At 41.8% G+C, this 19790-nt stretch overlaps 1 protein-coding gene across 1 annotated transcript in view; it reads right to left on the reverse strand.

The window, feature by feature from the left end:
* Positions 1-814: 814 nt before the first annotated feature.
* Positions 815-19790, reverse strand: part of IMPG1 (interphotoreceptor matrix proteoglycan 1) — a 121219-nt gene continuing 102243 nt past the window's right edge. The window contains 2 exon segments of the mRNA XM_037518747.1: positions 815-911; positions 3685-3868. Coding sequence (XP_037374644.1) covers positions 815-911; positions 3685-3868 — 281 coding nt within the window.

The raw sequence follows: 19790 nt of genomic DNA on the forward strand, positions 1-19790 counted from the left end.
CATTTTTAAGTAATTATGAAAAAGTTAAATCCTACAGTAGGAATTTCAATGATATTAATACTAACGTGGCATTTAAGACTATATATGCTAGTTTTTGTTGAACTTCAGAGATGAAGATGGGAATGATGCGTCCTGGAGCTTGGGGAGCTGTGGCATGGTGAGGCTTGGAGACCTTTATTTTGAAATTGGTATTTGGAGATGTGAACATGTTTTAGATCATCTACCTGAACTCATGGTTTTGTGATGTTTGTTCTTTGCTGTGAAAAATCATATTAAAGTTGAAAATGAAACTATTCTTTTACCTGAGAGAATATGTGAGCAAATTAAGTTGACTCTTTTAAGACTAAGTACAACATTAGAGAGGGGTGGAGTTATAACACTCATGGGCACCAGCTTGTTTCTCCCTGTGCCAACCTGTTGAGCCTCACATACCAGCAACACAGCTGAAAAGATGTTAGGTAAAAGCCTCAAACTGTTAAACTGATAGCAGGATGAATTGAAGAAATTCTCTAGGAACATATTAAATACAACTTATATAATAAACAGGGAAGTGCAAGGAAGAAGCAGTTCTCCAGTCTGCTGGGCACTCTGCAATTACAGGTGGTTTGAGCAGAGACAGGGCACAGCCTCTGTGAGGAAGGCACACCCTAGACCACAGCTGAGGGTCAGGACTGCGGGCTGGTTCTTCATGTGTACATGTGTACGGGGGCAGGTGGAGGATGCCCCCAGGGCAGGATTCTCCAGGAAAGTGAACCAAAGCAGAAAGTTCAGAAGTGGAAAATTTCCAGAGATTGTGGGAGTCATAATAGGAATCCTAGTACTCTTTTGTGGTAAAATTTTTGAGCGTGTTATTTTTCTGTTGGAGCTGACAAGCAAAGGGAATTGGCGCTCTTACAGTTATCTGCTGTTGTCTGAAACGAAAGGATCATGGCACACAGGACTTTCAAATTCACCTCTTCCCTTCCTTCAGTGCATGGGGCAGCAGAAGGCTGGAGCGGGAGGCAGCAGGGCAGCCCAGCCAGGGAGGCCCAGCTCATGTCTCCTCCCTCAGGAGGTGTGGCTCTGTCACTGCATCCTTCTGTCTCACTGGTTTTCAAAAGCCTAAGCTTTCATGTGACTCTTGCCCAAGTATAGGAGTTCATATTGATAAGTGACAGCTATTTGTTTTGACTAGGTCTGTATCTTTTTTCCAAGTAAATGAAGCATATAATGGTATCTTAAGGTATGTTCCTGTGTGGAAATTTTATTAAAAATTTGTTACACATTTGTTTTAAAATATTAAATAGAGAATTACCAACAACAAAAAATATAAAATAAGTTCCACAATATATAATGGTCTCGGGCCTCCCTGGTGATGCAAGGGGTTAAGACGCAACCTATGATGCTGTTCGCAGCCTCTGCAGCACAGGCTTAAGCCCCAGCCTGCCAGGGAGCAACCCACATGGTGCAGCAGACCTCTCCTCTCTCTCCTGCTGCTCCCCTCAGCATTGTGTTTCAATCAGTCTGCCTGTTCTGTTCCCCACTCTGTCTCTGGTGAATTCTCTCACCCCCCTCACCCCCACACACCTCTGGCCTGTACCCCAGTTCTTGTATACATAAATAAATAAATCTTTTATATATATATATATATATATATATATAACCCATATATATATATATGGGTTTCTTTGGGGCTTACCTGTGTTCTATTGATTTACTGTCAAGCATTTCTAAAATTATTTTATGTATGGCTATCTTACAGAGTAACCTCCCTCTCATTATTCTTCAAGGTTTTCTCCAGCACATTTTCATTTCCAGAGGAAATTTAGAACCATGTCTCAAATTGCATGAAGAATCTTATTGGGATTTAATTGGGATTAATTTAAGGAAAATTGACAGAATCAGCATAATCCTCTCTTACTTGGATAATACTCTGGGCTTCATGTTTTTGTTAAGATGGTTTACAAGCATAATGTTATACATCCATTGCATAATCCAAGAGGTGGGTTTTATTACTCTCATTATTCATTGAGGAAATTGAGGTTGAGAGAAGTAATTTGTTCATGGTCACTTGATTAATAAATTGTTAAACTAAACTTTTAATCACAATTTGTCTGGCTTCAGAGTTTGTTTCTCAGCCACCATGGGATAATTGTCTTAAAGTATTAATGCTTTCAAGGAACAGTGTATGCTTCCTCAAGAAAAAGGCTAAGTCTCTTCAGTCTCTTGTTGATGGAATGTGGAAGCAGATGGGTCACAAATTCTCCCGGCTTGGAAATTAGGGACTGTGGTCACTAGAATGAGTAAAAGGATAGTAAAAAACCATGATGAGTTGACAAAGACAGCTATGAGGTAATCCACAGTGAGAAATGTTTCACTGAAACTCATCACCAGGGAGGGTGAGAAAGACCCACACAGCAGCTTTGAGAACACAGGCCTCCAAGTAGACCTTGTCTGGAATCATAGGACTTGAAGAAGAATGAAGAAATTTTGTGTTCCTTGTTTGTTCATAGGCTGCCAACATTCTAACATCTGATTTGTGAATACAAGATCAGTTATATCTTGTCTTCTTTACTTTTTTTAAAAGATTTATTTATTTCTGCACACAAGAACTGGGGTGTAAGCCAGAGGTGCGGGGGGTGAGAGGATTCACCAGAGACAGAGCTGGGAGCAGAACAGACAGAATTTTTTTTTTTTTTTTTTTTTTGTGGGACCCTGGCTGGTGGCCGGGGATCGAACTGGCGCTGCAGAGGCTGCGGGCAGCCTCACAACTCAGCGCTCAACCGCTGGGGAGGCCCAGAACAGACAGATTTTGACTGAAATACACTGCTGAGGGGTGCAGCGGGTGAGGCAGGAGAGGTCTGCTGCTCCATGTGGGTAGCTCCCTGGCCAGCTGGGTATCGAATTCCTGCTGCAGTTCTCATGCTACAGTGGCTGGCATAGCTAGATAGCGCTGTTTTTAACCCCTGTGCCACCAGGGAGGCCCCTTCTTTACTTCTCCTAGAGACCGTTCTTAATCTTTCTGTTGGCAATTAAGGATTGATTAAACATACTTTAACACATCTATAGAATGCACTACTAAGTATTCATTAAAAATGACGCTACAGAAAACATTTAATGACATTAGGGGATATTCTAAGTAAAACTAGCTGACTACAAAACAAGAAGACAGTGTGATTCCACTTTGCATTAGAAAATTCTATATAAACATTCTATATAAATGTGTGCACTCAAATATACAGCACTTCATGTGATGAATAACACATGATTTTTCTCTTCTTTCTCATAATTTTATGTAGTTATCTACTTTTGGGATGAAAACTATTATGCTTGCAAATAGAAAAAAAAAATCTACACATGCATCAATTAAAGTAGTAGACCACATGGTATTTCCCCGTAAAGCTGACACAGCTCTCTTTCTTGACCATTTGGTCTGAAGGAAATATTGCAGAAAGGCTGAGACCAGTGTTTCTCAAAGCGTTGTCCTTGGTAGCTCTGCTATACTCACATCTACTGAATCTGAAGCAAAGTCTAGCAGGGCCCAGTCATATATGTTTTAGCACATCCTGCTCTGGGTGATGCTGATGCTCACTGAAGTTTGAGAACCATAAATTTAAAGGACCATATGAATTCTTTATGATAATGGGTTTCTCAGAAGCAAAAGTAACAGAGTTTGCATGTATAAGATTAGTCTGTTCAACCTACCTGCACGGAGCTCCCTTTCGATGGGTGACCTCACATTCTTCTCCAGGAGCACAGAGATTGTCCAGGTACTGCTGGCTTTCGTCTCCAGGTCTGCAGTGACACTCTGCCTTTTTGGTCTGCTCGTTCTTTACACACTGGGCAAATTCACCACAGGCCATGAATTTGCAGGGATCTGCTTGATCAGCTGTGACAGACAGGGCAGCTTTTAATGATGCTTTGATGGAACTGGTGGGAGTGAAAGGCAGGAAAACCAACAGTATTTGCCATCATTTTATTTTAGAATGGGTTGTACAGTAGTGATAATAGAACAGAGTAAGGAGACACATATTTTTATATCTATGAAAAATGTTTTTATAGAAACGTATGATGTCATATTTCACATCAAGTATAGTAATGCTCAAACTTTGGTGTGCATAAGAATTATCTAGAGGTCTTGTTAAAAGTCAGATTCCCAGGCCCCAGTCTCAGAGTTTCAGAGGTAGGAACTTTGGGATGGAGACTGTATGTCTAAGGAGGGTCCTGATGACATGGATATGTGTGAATCGAGGAGTACATATTGATACCTATTTCACTACCAAATGGAGATATCTGGCTAGTTTTTGTAAGGTAAGAATTTTCTGCAGGGATGAGTTGTATTTAGGATCAAGTGTAACTTGAAAAGTAGTGCTCAGTCATTTATGTGAACAGGCTTGAGAATTCATGACATTTCCTGATTTAGAAAGTATTTTTCTCTTAATCTCTTGCTGATCCCTAGGACCTTAGAGTCTTTCCTTTAGAAAATTTAAATAAATCTCTGGTCTCTGTTCTTTTTTGTCATTGACTATTCTGTTTTACTCTATTATTAATTCTGCAGGATTGTCTCAGGTTCTTTATAAAATGGATGATAAATTAAGGGAAGCTCAGGGTATCTGACTCAGGAAGGCCAGGGCTCTATCAGCGGTCCCCTCCTGTCTCGGCTGCACTGTGCAGAGAAGCAAGAGGTGCTGTCACGTGTGCAAAGACAGAACCAGAACAGGTCTCTGGTCTTCAGACCACTGCTTGTCTTGGAAGGGTTTCCTATGGAATCACATCAGCTGTTTACTCTTCAGAATATTATTGCAATAAGTGCCTATTATGTGCAAAACACTGCCTCGCACCCAGGGGGGCTCTCCTGGCTCTTTTCTCAGCAAGGGAAGAATTCAACATGAAGATCAGAGTTAGACAAGAAAGCAAAAAGTTTACGGATACATCAGAAGGACAGGAAAGCTCTCTGGACAGCGAGGGGTCCCGAGGATGTTGCTGCTGAGGCATCAAAAAGCAGGAGTTTTTAAGGTATATTTGGCAAGGAGCAGTGGGGGTTTGGACATTGGGTGTCTAGGCGTTGTGTCTCTTGCTGATTGGTTGAGGTCCGTGGGGTTGCCTAGGTTACTGGGGCCCACTGTTATCTATTTCACCTGGCCTGACTTCCCAAAAACAAGCATTGGTCCTTTGCTGTAGCATTGTGTTACTGTAATGGTGTACTGAGCATTCCATTTTTCAGATTAATAAATGGGCTTACGGCCTGAGCTTCTCCTGGTTCCAACTGTTTTTCCTTACTCAGAGTGATAAATGGGCAGATTGATAAATGGGGTTGGGGGCTTGGGGAGGGGGGCTTGGGGTGCCCTGTTCCTAACTATCTGTACCCATTTTCCAGCTTCCTCATTCAACACTAGGGCACAGGCAAACAACTGTGTGTAAACAGTTTTTCCTAGAAACCTAGGGTAAGGCCAGAAATATATACAGATGCTTCTACATAAGAGGTCTAGCGCCTTGTTTAGCATATTAACTCTAAGTACAAGGATAAGTTTAGAGACCAGATTCTAAGGAAGTGATTGTTTGAACTGAGTCAAATGGGTTGTGTTTGTACATGCAAAGACTAGGAAGGGCATCCGACCACATCCAGTAACATGAGCAGATGTGGCTAATGTGAACTGGCTTTCCTAAAGCTGGCCATGCTAGGGGATCCTCCTCAGTTTAGAAAGTAACATTACCCTGACAACTCAGGTACTTCACACCCAGAGCCTGGTCTTATAAATAACAGCTGTCAGCAACTTTTCACTCAGGTCTGTCGTCTTGAAAACAGAATCCAGGAGGGGACTATCAGAGGCTGCCTTTTCCTCTCTTTGCAGTAGAGAAATAGATTTGACTTGAAAAGCCAACTAAAAGCAAGGCTCTGTCCATTTGAAGACTAATAGAAATGTGTAGTAACCATGAGTTTCCTGTTGAAGTGAATATTTCTGTTTTTCCACAATTTTCTTCAACGTACTCAGGCATAGTCTCTGTACTGGTCAGGTTAAACAGAACGCAATGAGGCAACATTGGAGATATAAATTTGTCCAAATTTAGGTGCCCTGAATCAGGCACATTTGAAGAACAAATGCACCTAGATTATAAAAGATGATGGATAACTTGCTTTCCCCTCTTAATGATTTAGGACCAATCTACAAAGAAGTAGGAGACTTCAGGTCAAGAAGTTTACTTTTAGCTTGCTGTGTATGTCTTCCTGTGCACTAAGACAACAGTCCTTCACTCAATGATAATCAACTTGACCTTTCAAAACCTTCAAGCACAATTTTCCCAGCACCATTTATTGAATAAATTGCCCATGTTCCAGTGCATATTCTTTGCTCCTTTGTCAAATGTCAGTTGTCCATATAAGTGTGGTTTTATTTCTGGGCTCTCTATTCAGTTCCATTGGTCTGTGTGTCTGTTTTTGTTCCAATACCAAACTGTTTTAATTATTATGGCTTTGTAGTGTAGCTTGGTACCTCCTTTTTCCTTTGTTTTCATCAGTAGGGCTTTGGCTATTTGTGGGTTTTTTGTGGTTCCATATGAATTTCATCAGTATTTGCTCTATTTCTTTGAAGAATGTCATTGAGATTTTTATTGGAATAGCATTGAACCTGTATATTGCTTTTGGTAGGATGGGCATTTTAATAATGTTAATTCTTCCAGTCCATGAGCAGGGGATGTCTTTCCATTTCTTTGTGTCCTCTTCTATTTCTTTTAACAGTGTTTTATAATTTTCTCTGTATGGGTCTTTCACCTTTTTTGTTAGGTTTATTTCCAACTATTTGATTTTTTGGGTTTCAATTATAAAAGGGATGGTTTTCTTGATTTCTTCTTCTTCTTCAGATTCGTTGTTTGTGTATAGGAAGGCTACTGATTTTTGTGTGTTGATTTTGTATCTGCTACTTTACTGAAATGGTTGATTATTTTGAGTAATTTTGCCATTCACAGCAATGTGGATGGAACTAGAAGGAATTATGCTCAATGAAATAAGCCAGAAGGAAAAAGAAAAATATCGGATGGTTTCACTTATAGCAAGAATACAGGGGAAACAAATAAGACATCATGTAAAAAAATAATAACATAAAAAATAATAAAAGTACAAAACACAACAAAGCAAAAACAGACAATTATAAATCAGAGACATACTGCAGGTGAAGAGGGAGAGGGATCAGAGGGAGGGAGGGAGGAGCACAGGAGACTGAAATGATGGTGCACGGGTGCATTGGTGAAGAAAATTCTATGGGGACTACACCTGAGGGGGGTGGGGTGAAGCAAATATTATTTAAAAATGAATAACGATGTAAAAAATAAAAAAATATAAAAAAATAAAAAAACCAAAATCTTCAAGCACAAAGAATTTCATACCAACTAATTATTTTAATTTTGGTTTTATTTTATCCACATATAAAATTTCCAATTTTGGAGTTCACTTAGTCCATGAGGAAGCGAGACTCAGTGAATTGAATGTTGCCAACCTACCTGTTCATGTTCAGGTCCTCTAATTCCCACCTCTATCACTTTGTGAGCTGAGAGATTCCGGAGAAGGAAAGAGCCCCAATGGGAGCTATTTGATCATGGCATATAGAGGCTATTTGTGGCAGTAATTAGAATGCTAACAGAAAAGACATACTTACAATATTCATGGTTGAAGTACCTCATGCTGCTTCCACCATTACAAAAAATATCTTTCCTAGGTATGCTGATGACCCTCTTTATGTAAGTATCATTTTCAAGGGACAGCTACAACACCAGGCTTTAGGCAAAGACTGACAACTGGATGTGCACTGACCCTAGATGAAACAGCATGAAAGAGAAACAATTGCTTCTATGGGGAATAAAAGTTTAACTAATGGAACTTTCTTAAGCAAAGTTTTCCCTGTGCTGTTACCATTTACCTTCTTGGTCACATCCTGAAGACTTTTCTCCTTAAAATGATGGATTCATTTACGTGTAGGCCATGAAACTATTGCCTCTTTCTTAACACAACACAGGGATTTGCACAAAATATTTTGGTCTGAACTTCCCACTCTTTAGCCTCAATCTGGTCAGTATTAATAATTGAAAATTTATGTAGCTACAACCTAAAATGCATGGTGCTGTTTATGGCTTGTTTGAAAAGAGGAAGGAAAAGGAGACTTGAGATCAGGAGCTGATTGGGAGATAACTAGATACTATTTTCTAAATGAATATTTTCAAGTCATAACAGATTGCGTGTACGTGTGGATTGGAGGAAGTGAAGTCATTGTGACTGGTGTATAGAATAGATGCCCTAGCTTTCCAGGTTGACTAAGTTGCCTAAACTTCCTGTATTTACTTAAATCTCCTTTAAATAGTTTTTTTTAGGGAAAAAAGTCTTTCCTTTTTTAAAAATTATTGAAATGACAATGGTTTACAACAATGCACAAGATTCAGGGGAATAGACTCACAGCTCCTTAGATGTACATCACCACACCACACCCCCCACCACAGCACCCATATCCCTTCACCATATACTAATGGGCCACCCTTTCCTTTGTTCTCATCCCACCCTCTCCCTCTAGTAGCCTCAGTTCTGTAGTCATATTGGTAGGCTTTGTTTGGTTTAGTTTTGTCAGTTCCTTTTTTTTGTTTCACTATATTCTACATGTGAGTTAAATCATCTGGTAATATCTCCCTCTAGCTTATTTCACTTCTCCCTCTAGTATATTCCCTTCTAGTTCCATTCATGTTTTCACAAATGACAAAATTTCATCTTTCCTCATAGCTGAATGGTACTCCATTATGTATATGTACCACATTTTCTTAATCCATTCATCTCTTTGGGGGGCACTCAGGTTGTTGCTATAATTTGGCGATTATAAATGTAACAGGGTGGTCCCCAGGAAAAGGGAAGGGTAACATAAATGATGCGATGAACATAGTTGTGAGTATATCCCTTTGAATTAGTGTTTTGGATTTGGATAAATATCCAGGGGTGGAATTGCTGGGTCTTATTATCTTCAACACATTATTTTTATGGTGGGCACTAGAGAGAGTTTTCTCCATGAAACAGCACTGTACTTAATAAACACCTAGTATAGTTTGAGGCATCCTCTTGGTTTATTATTGCTTGCTGGCAAAATGACAGTGTTTATCCTTAACTCACGTGAATAGCTCTTCAGTGGAAACAACCCAGGGCGCTTTGGCTTCAGTGAGTTGAATATTATAAGAAGCTGCTAATTCGCAGCTGGTGAGAAATATGCAGACTTATCTGGTGCCCAGAGGCCGTGGCTAGTCCTTAGCTTCCCATGGATTTTGGCCCTAGTTTGAACTTTTATGCCTTTTAATTTCAGTCCTTGTCCTGATGTGGCTCCAGGTATTGTGATCCCAAACTTCCTGCTTCTCCTGGAATGCAATGACATTTATCTATATAAACAAGCAACTCTCATTAATTGAGTAGCATTTAGTGGTTGGCCCTGTGCTGGGCACTTAAACACACGCTTTCATCAATATTCACAACAACCTTCCAAAGTAGGTATTGCCAACTTCATTTTCAAGGTGAAGACATTGAAGATGGGCAATTGAGGCCTATTGCAGCTCAAGATTAACATTTGTAAGTCTACTCACAATGGTCAGCTTTTGACATCTAGTGGTTTTCAAACATGGGCTTGCCATATTTGAACCTCAGGTGTTCAAGCGCAAGTAGGAAATGAGGAGGCGTGAGTCAGGGTCCTGACCACACCAGCATCTCCACTCTCACCCATTACACATGTGCTTCTAGGAATGTGAGCCTTTGAACCAAAGCTCTCCCAAGTGAACAAAGCTCAGAACACTTGTTTGCCACCACTCCTCCCAGCCTTTGCTTTATCATGGAAAGCAGCCCAGCAATGTGCTGTCCACACTGGTTTCTGTTACTCACGCAGTGAACATGGCTTCAAGTAAGTGAGCTATCACTAGGGCTTGGAAATATTTGTCGATTCTGAGATTTCCAGTGTAGGCATATTTTCTTTATCAATTTTCCCCTTAGAATTATTTTTATGATGTCTTTGTAGGTATTTTAATGTCTTGGAACGCATTCCCAATGGGCTGACTAAGGAAAGCTGTCTCTCAGCTCAGCTCCATGCAACTAAGAAGCATTTAAATGAATGTCCCTTGACTGCCAGAAACATTCCGAGGCATTTGCACTTAAAAGGATTGTGGTCCAGATCATCAAGGCAGGAGGAAACATCGCCCCCTGTGGCCCAGAGATCATAGATACTGGAGGGTCTAAGACTGCACTTATCAAATCTCTTGTTTCAAACCTCTTGTTTCTGCTTCCAGATGTGTGCCAGGCCTCTGGGGTCTCCGGTAAGCATTTCACCAACTCCACTTAATTGCACAGTCTTCACCCCACCCCTTCCTCCTTCCCTCTCCCCACCCCCTCCTGTCACTTGCCTCACACCCTTGGGGCTGTTTATTGATACCTTTATTATTCACTTACCATGATCATTTCACCATGTCCTTTTGGGCTGTCACAGGGATCACGCATTGGACAGAAAGTGAAGCATTTTCTTTGACTGGGTCCCGTTTAATGCAGGATTTCAGGATTTGGCTGAAACCCAGACTTCACCTGGCTAGGGTGGGTTAGTTTTTGGCACGACTTTTTTTTTTCTTCCCCCATTTATTTCACTGCAATGAAACCTAGTGTACACTAGATGGTGGTCAATAGCAAAAGAAGTAGGAATAGACGTAGGGGACAAACCCGAGCTGATTTCTGTCTTAAAGTCTCACTCACAGCAGGAATTTAGAAAACCTAAATAAGGGACCAGGAAAAAGACTAATTATAATAAAGTAAAAATCAAAATCAACAAGCAACTATAAACCAGAGACACACTACAGGAGGAGGGAGGGAGTAGGATCAAAACAAGGGTGGTGGGAATTGGATGGGGACTATAACCAAGATGAAAATGCATACATTGTGCGAAAATGAAAAATGATGTAAAAATATATAAAATTAAAAAAATAACTTCATTATATAATATAAATTATCATCAGTTATCCCAATAAATGTTTATTCTTTTACATTAAAAACAAAAACAAAAACAAAAACCTCGGTGCAGAGCGCACCGGTGGAGGGAAGAAGTCTGGATGGAATTCGGGAGCAAGCAGATGCAGCTCCTGGGGACCGCTAATAGCCTTTATTATTCCCTGATTACAGCGTCAGATCCGGCCTGGCCGGCCTGGGGGAACCTGGTGAAAGTTCCCGGGTCATCATTTCTCATCTGGAAAAGGCAGAGCTAGGACTCTTAAGTCCGGGGGCAGGCGGAGCCGCCGCCCCCTGGGGCCCAGCGTGACCAAGCCTGGAGGCTGAATCAAGTCCCGGGAATAAACGAGGCCAGTGAGCGCTCCTGCCCGCTGCGGGGTTTGGGGGCTCGCAAGGTGAGGCTTCATCCTCCCCTCCCCCACTTTTAACCAAGGCTGAGTCCAGATTTAGGGGAGGGGAGGAAGAAGGGGCCAATCCTTTGCTTGGGGCTCAAGAGAACCGCCAATTTACAGGTTCCAATCAATGTAATCTGCAGAGCCCTTGGACGCGCGGCTTTAAGGCTTATCACTTTTAGGGGTTTAGGAACTTGTTTTAAGTTATTCAAAATCAGGGAAAAAAATTAACGTAATCCTGTATGGATTATAGTCATCTCTCTACCAGCGGAGTCATAAAATGGAATTTTAATTATTTTTATTAATATTGATATTTAAAATGAATATTCATGAAGGAAGAAGGGCTTAGAGCCCAAGAAATCCTAATGCAGCCTTGGTGGTCTGACTGTACCCTCTCCAGGCGTCCGTGTTACTTTTTTAAGTGCCTGGTTCTCAGTTTTTAGTAATTTGAATAAATAGGGCTCTCTTCTGAGAGTTCCTCTGAGATGTAAAGCAGGGGCCTCACCTTCCACACAGGGCCATCTGGTTAATTTGCCCAAATCCTGAGAACATTCTGGAATTGTCTGCACAGGTAGAGGAAGTGACAGCTCATCCTTGCTGTCAATGCTGAAGCCACCAGGAAAGTCCCTTAGAGGGTAGAAGGGTGAAGGATTCTCAGAAACTCTGGCCTTGGAAAGGTAGATTAGCATCTTTAGATATTTTTCCCCTTCTATAAAATAGGGGTATTTAAACCAAGTGATCACTAATGTCCCTCTAACTCCAATATAAATCTCCCATTCTAGTGGGCTATCAGAATATAGAGAGCAGGAGCGTTAGTTGGGCGCGCAGGCACAGACTCTGGAACTGTTGATGCAATGCACTGATTAAAACTTAAAAAATTCTTCATTGAAATTAATCTTTCACTGTTATTTTGTTATTGAACCAAAATGTTTTGCTTATGGCTTATTGCTGAAGGGCAGGATTAGAGTGAGAATAATTATTCAATGATAAATAGCATACAGCTAAGCACATAGTTGACATTTAATACACATTTGTGGAATAGAATAAGTTATTAATGGGAGTTCTTTATGTTTTTTTATGTAATATGAGAAACTTTGGATTTTGTTTCAATTCTCCACCCTCTTCAAGAACAACCACCATATACTGTTTATAGAAGGGTCTCAGTAATTCTTTCCTATATGAATAGATGTGTGAATAACAATAGCATCTTGCCCTAGATTAGAGGTTGAATTATCTCTGCTCTTAGCCACTCTTGGTATTGGCCAAACTGAGGTGTTTGAAGTGCTTTGGTGGTAAGGCCAGGATCAGTCAGTGGAGGGAACACTTGAACAGGGGTGACACACTACAGGAGGCAGTTCTGGAGGTGGCCCTGCAGCTGGGCAGAGACCCACACTTGTGTGGAGGGCTCTGCATTAAGTGATGAGCTGAAGAGCTCCTGGAGTGTCCTAAAAAAGCTCCATTTGATGGTTTGGAAGCAGGATGAGGGCTCCCTCATGGCATCAGGTGTTAACAGAGTATCCCAGGGATGCAGCCCAGGCGGTGAAAGGCAACAATAGTGGAATCCCAGGAAAAAGGGCCTGGGATACACATAGGAGATGGAGGAATGTGGGCAAATAGGAGGGGAAGAAACTGGGGAAGTGTCTTAGAAGGAGAATCCTGTGGTGCCCCAGCTGGCAAGGGAAACAAGAGCCAACAGTGCATACATAGTGGGTGGACCCTTGGAGGTTTGGGATTTTGTTTCTGAAAGATAACTTTCTTTTTTTGCATCCTAAGAATATTACAACATATTATAGGAAATTGCACTTGGTGAAGTGTAGGACCTAACAATTCATTTAGGATTAATTAAACTGAAGTGTGTTGTCACTTTTTCTAAATAGATGAAACAGCCTGGGTTGATAAGACTCTTTTTTTATAGAGGCAGGAGGGTAGAGTTGAAGGAAGCACATAAAGCTGCCTTTGAATTCTGGTCACAGCGTTTGCTAACCAGTAAAAGACAAGTTACCAAAGGTAAGATGCTTTAAAATACCTTTTCTCCAACTGGATAATGGCGGGGGGGGGGGGGGGGAATAATAGCTACTTTGTGTAGTTTTTTACTAAAGATTAAAAAATCATGCATTTACTATAGCTATTACTGATTTTATTGTCATTATTATGGTGAGTGACACCTACCATCTTTTCAGAGCTGGTGACTGGATGGGAATCTTATACATTATGCACTTTCCAGACAAAATGAGTCTGTTAATCCACATGCTGGTTAGAAGCATGCTGCATGCCAGACTGTAATTAATTTCAATGTTTATAATTTACCAGCCTTCAGGTCTGCCCATTTTTAAAAGAGGCTTCTTAGAAATTCAAGGAGAGCATAAGTTAGAATAAGTTATATGTGGTTTTGCATTTTTGAAATTTTCAACCTGCATAACTAACTGGCATAAAGCCCTACATGCTTCTGAAGAATTTTCATAGCTGCCTAAATGAAAGACGACGCTAGCTGCCAGGGATGCTGGCAGAATACTGAGCAAGTGTGATTTATTGGGTTTTTCGGTTGATAAATCACAGATCGTTCTAACATTGGTTTATACTTTTTATATCACAGATTCATTTATTCAGGAAGTTTTCAAAAGGTGAGTCGCAAACCACATGCAATAATAACAGTGTGTCACTTCCCCTACGTGTCTGCACCTCTGCAGCTGTTAGTTGGCCTAACAGATTGCTGGTCCTCTTTTGGAGGACATGTACAGGGACCGAGGTGCTGATCTGAATGTGGAATGATACTCACCTAGAAATCTCATGAGAATTTTCAAATTCTCTCTCTCTCTTTAGTCCAAAAGAATTCTTGGAATATTATTTCCTTCATGCAGCATTACTACCACTAACTATGTTTCCACCATAACGTTAGGCCTAAAGAAAGAAGACTTGAGAGAATATTGTTTCAAATTTTGCAAATAATTGGTCTTTCTGGGCATTGCCTGTAAATATTGTAAAACTGGAGTTTAGAAAAGAAATGCTAAATCCTCTGACCACACTGCCTTAAAATTCCCTTCAGCCTGACTGAACTTTACATAGGCTTCCTCCTGACTTTAGGCCCCTGACTTCCTTTTCTTAGAAAAGTTAGTTTAGAAAATACATAGTCAGTTCTTTCTCTGCCCCTTTGAGACATAAGTCTTCTTTAAAACTTTGCCGGTATTACAGCTCAGGAATGCCTTTCTGAAGGATCTGGATGCCATCTCTTTGAAATATAACTGTTAAGGAAGATAGAACCGTATTTCACAGTCTCTGTGAGAGGGTCAGAGCTTTGCCCCACATTGCAGGACGGAGGTGGGTAGGGTATGTTGACTTTCTCATTTTCTGTGTTGTCCAACCTCATGAAACCTGGCCTTGCTCTTGCCACATGAGACTGCTTTTGCCAAGGAGTCTAACAGTCTCTGAACTGTCAGCTTGAATGACCTCCAACTACTGTTCAGTCACAGCTGTTGAAGCTGCTGACCACGTCTTCTGCGTGTCTCTTTTCCTGGCTTTTATAACATCGTCCTCTCCTGGTTTCACTCTGACTGGTCTCTCTTGGCTCCCTTCATGGGCAGTCCTTCTGTTTTTCCAGTAAGTGTTAGCTCTTCTGAGCCCCATTACCATCCCCACCCATCCTACATATTGCTTGTGCCATTTTTAACCTGTTCTTGTTATAGGGCAACCCCCATATGAAATGGGTTGCCTGACTGTGGGTCCTCTCCCATGCGCTTAAAAGGGACTTACAATAAAACTCAACTGCAGGCACTCACAAAAAGGTTAATAAAGGGTTTATTAACAAAAGAAGGAGAAATGAAGAAATGAATAAGTCAGGGAGAAAGAAAGGGAGAGAAATTCGTGAATGTGTCCTACCAGGTCCACTGAGCTGGAACCCCAATAGCATGCTGAGAGCTGGTGAAAAACCAAGAGACCCCAAGGCCCACATGTCTGGTTTTATACCAAACCTGGCTGCTTAACTCCACCCTTAGTTCCCAGCAATCCTCCCTTCAGTGGTGATGACATTATGGGATTTGTAGTTCTTGGTGTCTAGGATCTCTTTGGTCTGGAGTGGGGGTGGGGCCCATAAAACCTATTTGTGGAGTTTGTTCAGGACATCCTTTCCCCCCAACATTCTGTGACTTCAACCAAAAGCATACTTTCAGCCCCGGCCTTGCCCTGCTTCACAGGCTATAGATCAACCCACCTCATACCCATTTCCTCAAAACTGGTTAACCTGCAAAAAATGTTTGGAGTATTTTTATAGCCTTAAGATATTAATCTCTGCATTTAAATTAAAAAATAATCTACATACCCTTTGTAGTTACTTGTATGTTCCACATTTGCAGTATTATGAAAAATAAAATGTTATATTTTTATTTTTAATAGAGAATAATTTAAGGATTCTTTAGTACTTACTTGAGACTTTGAGTTTTACAAAATTTATTAAAGCTTAACATTAAAAGACCATAAGTCAGTTAAAAAAAAGAAAAATAGGACACCAAAGTGGAGCAAATAGACTGACAGGGGCTCTCAGGCAGCCTGGCTTTAAATGAGCTGACTGCCGGGCTTCCAAGCCAAGTGCCTGCTCTGAGAAGCCAACTTTTTGTATTCTAAGCTGCCAGTATGAAGGAATAACTGAAGTAACCTGACAATCTCAGAAATATCTGCATTTTCTCCAACCCTTTCTAGAAAAGCCCCTCCATTCCTTTCTGTGCTTGGACCCACCAGTTGCAGACACCAAGGCTCAGCCCAACATCGCCATCTATCCCGGGAGCCTGGCATGACAGCCACTCACTCCAGAGCATTAACTGCCCTCTCCCTGTGCTTCAGACCATTTTAGTTCATATCCTGGTTATGCTTGTTATCACACTGTAGGGTAAATAAAAGTACCAGGCTTTTCTACCCTACTGCCATTAGGATGGATGATGGATCCCTGTTATCCTGAATGCATGCCTGATGGTGGGCACCTGGAGCAGGGTGTGGGCATACGTAGATGGGATACACCTGGGCTGAGAGACAGGGCTTATAAGAACGGCATCACAGGGATGCTGGCAGAACAGCAGAGCGAGACGAGTGCAAAAGAGAGCAGAGAGGGCCTCCCCTCGTGGAGCAGCGGTTGAGCGCTGGGCTGCGAAGCTGCCTGCAGCCTCTGCAGCGCTGGTTCGACCCCCGCCCGCCGGCGAGGGTCCCATATGGCCCGCAGACCTCTCCTGCCGCCCACTGCTCCCCTCAACAGTCCGTATTTCTTTCGTCTGCCTGTTCTGTTCCCCACTCTGGCTCTGGTGAATTCTCTCACCCTCCCGCGCTTCTGACTGTACCCAGTGCTTGTATAAATAAATAAAAAGAGAGAGCAGAACAGCAGAACAGAACCACCAGCAGAGCGAAAGAGAGAAAGAGAATGAGACCACGAGAGAACACAGAGAGCACAGAGAGAGTGATGCCTTGCTGGGGGCTGGGAGGCCTGTCAGCCTCCCGGCCCCCCAGCACCCCTGCCTGCCATGTACCCGGTAAAATCCCAATAAAGCCTGCAAAAGCCACCAAGGGCTCCAGGACTCTCCTTCACCCGTCGCTCCTCTGCCCAGTCATAGAGATCCTGCCCTGTGGCCATCCTGCCTCTACACAGACACTATAATAGCTTTTTATAAATGTTTCCCTTTTTCTTGTTAGGCACTTAACTTCTTTCTCTTAGGCAGAAATGGGCTTGATTTACCTTTGGATGTGGTACCTATTATATAATATTGCCTGACCTCTGGCAGCTAATCCTTAAGTGCTCACTGAATGTATGAATGAGCAGTGATCCATGACTGCATTATCATTTAATTGTCTAACTTTTCTGTAACAGCAAAGATGTGAGTCAGAGGGAGTAAGGGACTGTGATATCTTGGATGGTTTAAGAAAAACTCGCCAACATATGGAAATAAGGATAAAAACTGACCGCATTACCTTCAATTTGATGGTAGGCACTAACCTAGTAAACAGCAATCACCTGTGGGCCAATCTGGCCAGCCACCTGAATGTTTACAGCATGCAAGATAAGAATGATTTTATATTTTTAAGTGATTACATAAGCATCTGCGTAGCCTCAATTTTACATTTTGGTCTGCAAAACCTAAAATAGTTACTATCTGGTCCTTTAAGAAAAATGTTTCTGACCTCTAGAAGATAGTAACTTTGTTTGATTTACCATTACTGTTGATTAAGGCAACTCTTTAAGTTAGATGCTAATGTATAGAGAATGGATGAGATGCAATTGATGGGGGATAAAAGGATAGAAAAGTTGGAAAGGCAGCACCACAAGACCAGAAACTTGGTTCACACAATGCTGGGAGCCGGAGGTGGAGGTAGAAGTGATTAACATAGTCATTAAACCACCTATAGGAACTAAAAATCGTTAAGCACCAAGGAACAGACCCAAGCAAAGTGTGAGATGCTGTTAGTGTCCTAGGGCGCAGACCTGAGGTAAAGACATGGAGGTTGAGGGCAATTGTAGAATCTTCAGTCCCTTTGAAATTCTACATAGGTCTCCAAAATCAATAGCAAAAAGACCACTCCACAAAGGAAAGAGCCCCTCCTAAGGAGAAGAAGACTTTATCAGTGCAATCTCTGCGTTGGCACGGGGCAGCAGTCCTTCCGCCTGCCTGTGCCTTTGCAGATACTTCTTTTAGCTAATCCTCTCCCTCCGCAGGGCAGCAGCCTTCCTGCCTGCCTGTGACCTGTACCATGTGGGGCTTCTTTTCTCTGACCTCCCTCAGCAGAGGCAGATCTCCTCAAGGTCACCTGCCTGTGATCATGCAGGCCTCTCTCTTAGCAAACCTGTTCTTTTTGGGGCAGCTCTTTCTGCCTGCTTGTATCTATGCAAGTGTCCTTTATACTTCTCTTTTATAATAAACCTGCCTTTTTGGATATAACTTATGTTTCTGTGTCATGGGGAAACTTACCTGGGAAACTTGCTAGTGCTGCTGAAAGGGGAGCTCTGGTGAAACTTTTCTCAGAATGGACCCCCAAGGACCCCAATCTCTGAACCCAGCAACTCCAAAAAAAAAAAAAAAAAAGACTTCATAATGATTGCTTCTGTTTTGTGTTTACTTAATCTAGTCCATCATTCTCCTGTGGTGTGTGGCTATATGAAATATGTTTTGATAACCTCTTTAAGTCACATTTGTCATAAAAATGATTCCCTTGGGGCCTCCCTGGTGGTGCAAGGGGTTAAGTGCACCGATATGAAGCTATCCACAATTTTGATCCCCAGCTGGCCAGGGAGCAACCCACATGGCTCAGGAGACCTCTCCTGCCTTGCCTGCTGTTCCCCTCAGCAGTGCATTTCAATCAGTCTGCCTGTTCTGCTCCCCACTCTGTCTCTGGTGAATCCTCTCACCCTCCACACCTCTGGCCTATACCCCAGTTCTTGTATGCATAAATAAATAAATAAATAAATTTATTTATTTATTATCAATTAAAAAAATTCCCTTGTTAAAGTGTTGAAAAAAAAAAGTTGATATGTATTCACTATCTGTCTGTATAACTATGTTTTTCCCCTTTTAAGGGTTATCCTAAGGATTGTGGGTGGGTAGGTCCAGCAACATCCATGCTGGGGGAGCACTGAACCTGGGGCAGAAGACCCTCCAGGGAACTCATAGCCCAAATTCTAATCTACCTCTCTCCAGAAGGTGGAAGGTAAAGGACAAAGAGGTAAGATACCAAGTAATTCAGTTTTGTTCTATTTGACCATCCTGGTTGGCAAAAGGTTAAAACTACAGCATGTCCTCTCCATTTCCCAAGAATAGAACTTGGGACTTTCTCCCATAGTAAAAGCATTTATTGCTGACATGGTATTTCCAAAATTTGCCCTTTTTCAGTCTAAAGATTTCCCCTTTTAATTCTTTTTCAAGGAGCGTTTTCTCAAAAGATTGGGCCCGCACCAATGAGTTCAAGCAAATGTTTGCAAGATCAAGCTGGAATCTGGGAGGTTTCTTATATTTGCTAAAATGGTCTTCTGGTATTATTTAGAATCTTAATTGTCAACCCCCTCAAATACTTTTTATTTTTAAGATTTATTTATGCATACAAGAGCTTGTGTACAGACCAGAGATGCAGAGGGTGAGAAGATTCACCAGAGACAGAGCAGGGAACAGAACAGGCAGACTGACCAAATACACTGCTGAGGGGAGCAGCGGGAGAGTCAGGAGAGAGATGCTGCGCCATGTGGGTTGCTCCTGGCCAGCCAGAGATCGAATTCGTTCTGCAGAGGCTGTGGATTTCTTCATGGTGCAGTGCCCAACCCCTTGTGCCACCAGGAAGGCCCCTCAAATATCTTATATTACAAGCTGAGGGATAGGCACTGCTGTGCATCAGCCTAAGCCTTTGACACTCGAAAAGACCATGCCAGCGAAGGAGCCAGGCCTGTGGAATTGGAATTCATAGCC

The sequence above is a fragment of the Talpa occidentalis genome, unplaced genomic scaffold, assembly GCF_014898055.3.
Source record: "Talpa occidentalis isolate TD23 unplaced genomic scaffold, MPIMG_talOcc4v2.1 talOcc4.2, whole genome shotgun sequence".
NCBI lineage: Eukaryota > Metazoa > Chordata > Mammalia > Eulipotyphla > Talpidae > Talpa > Talpa occidentalis.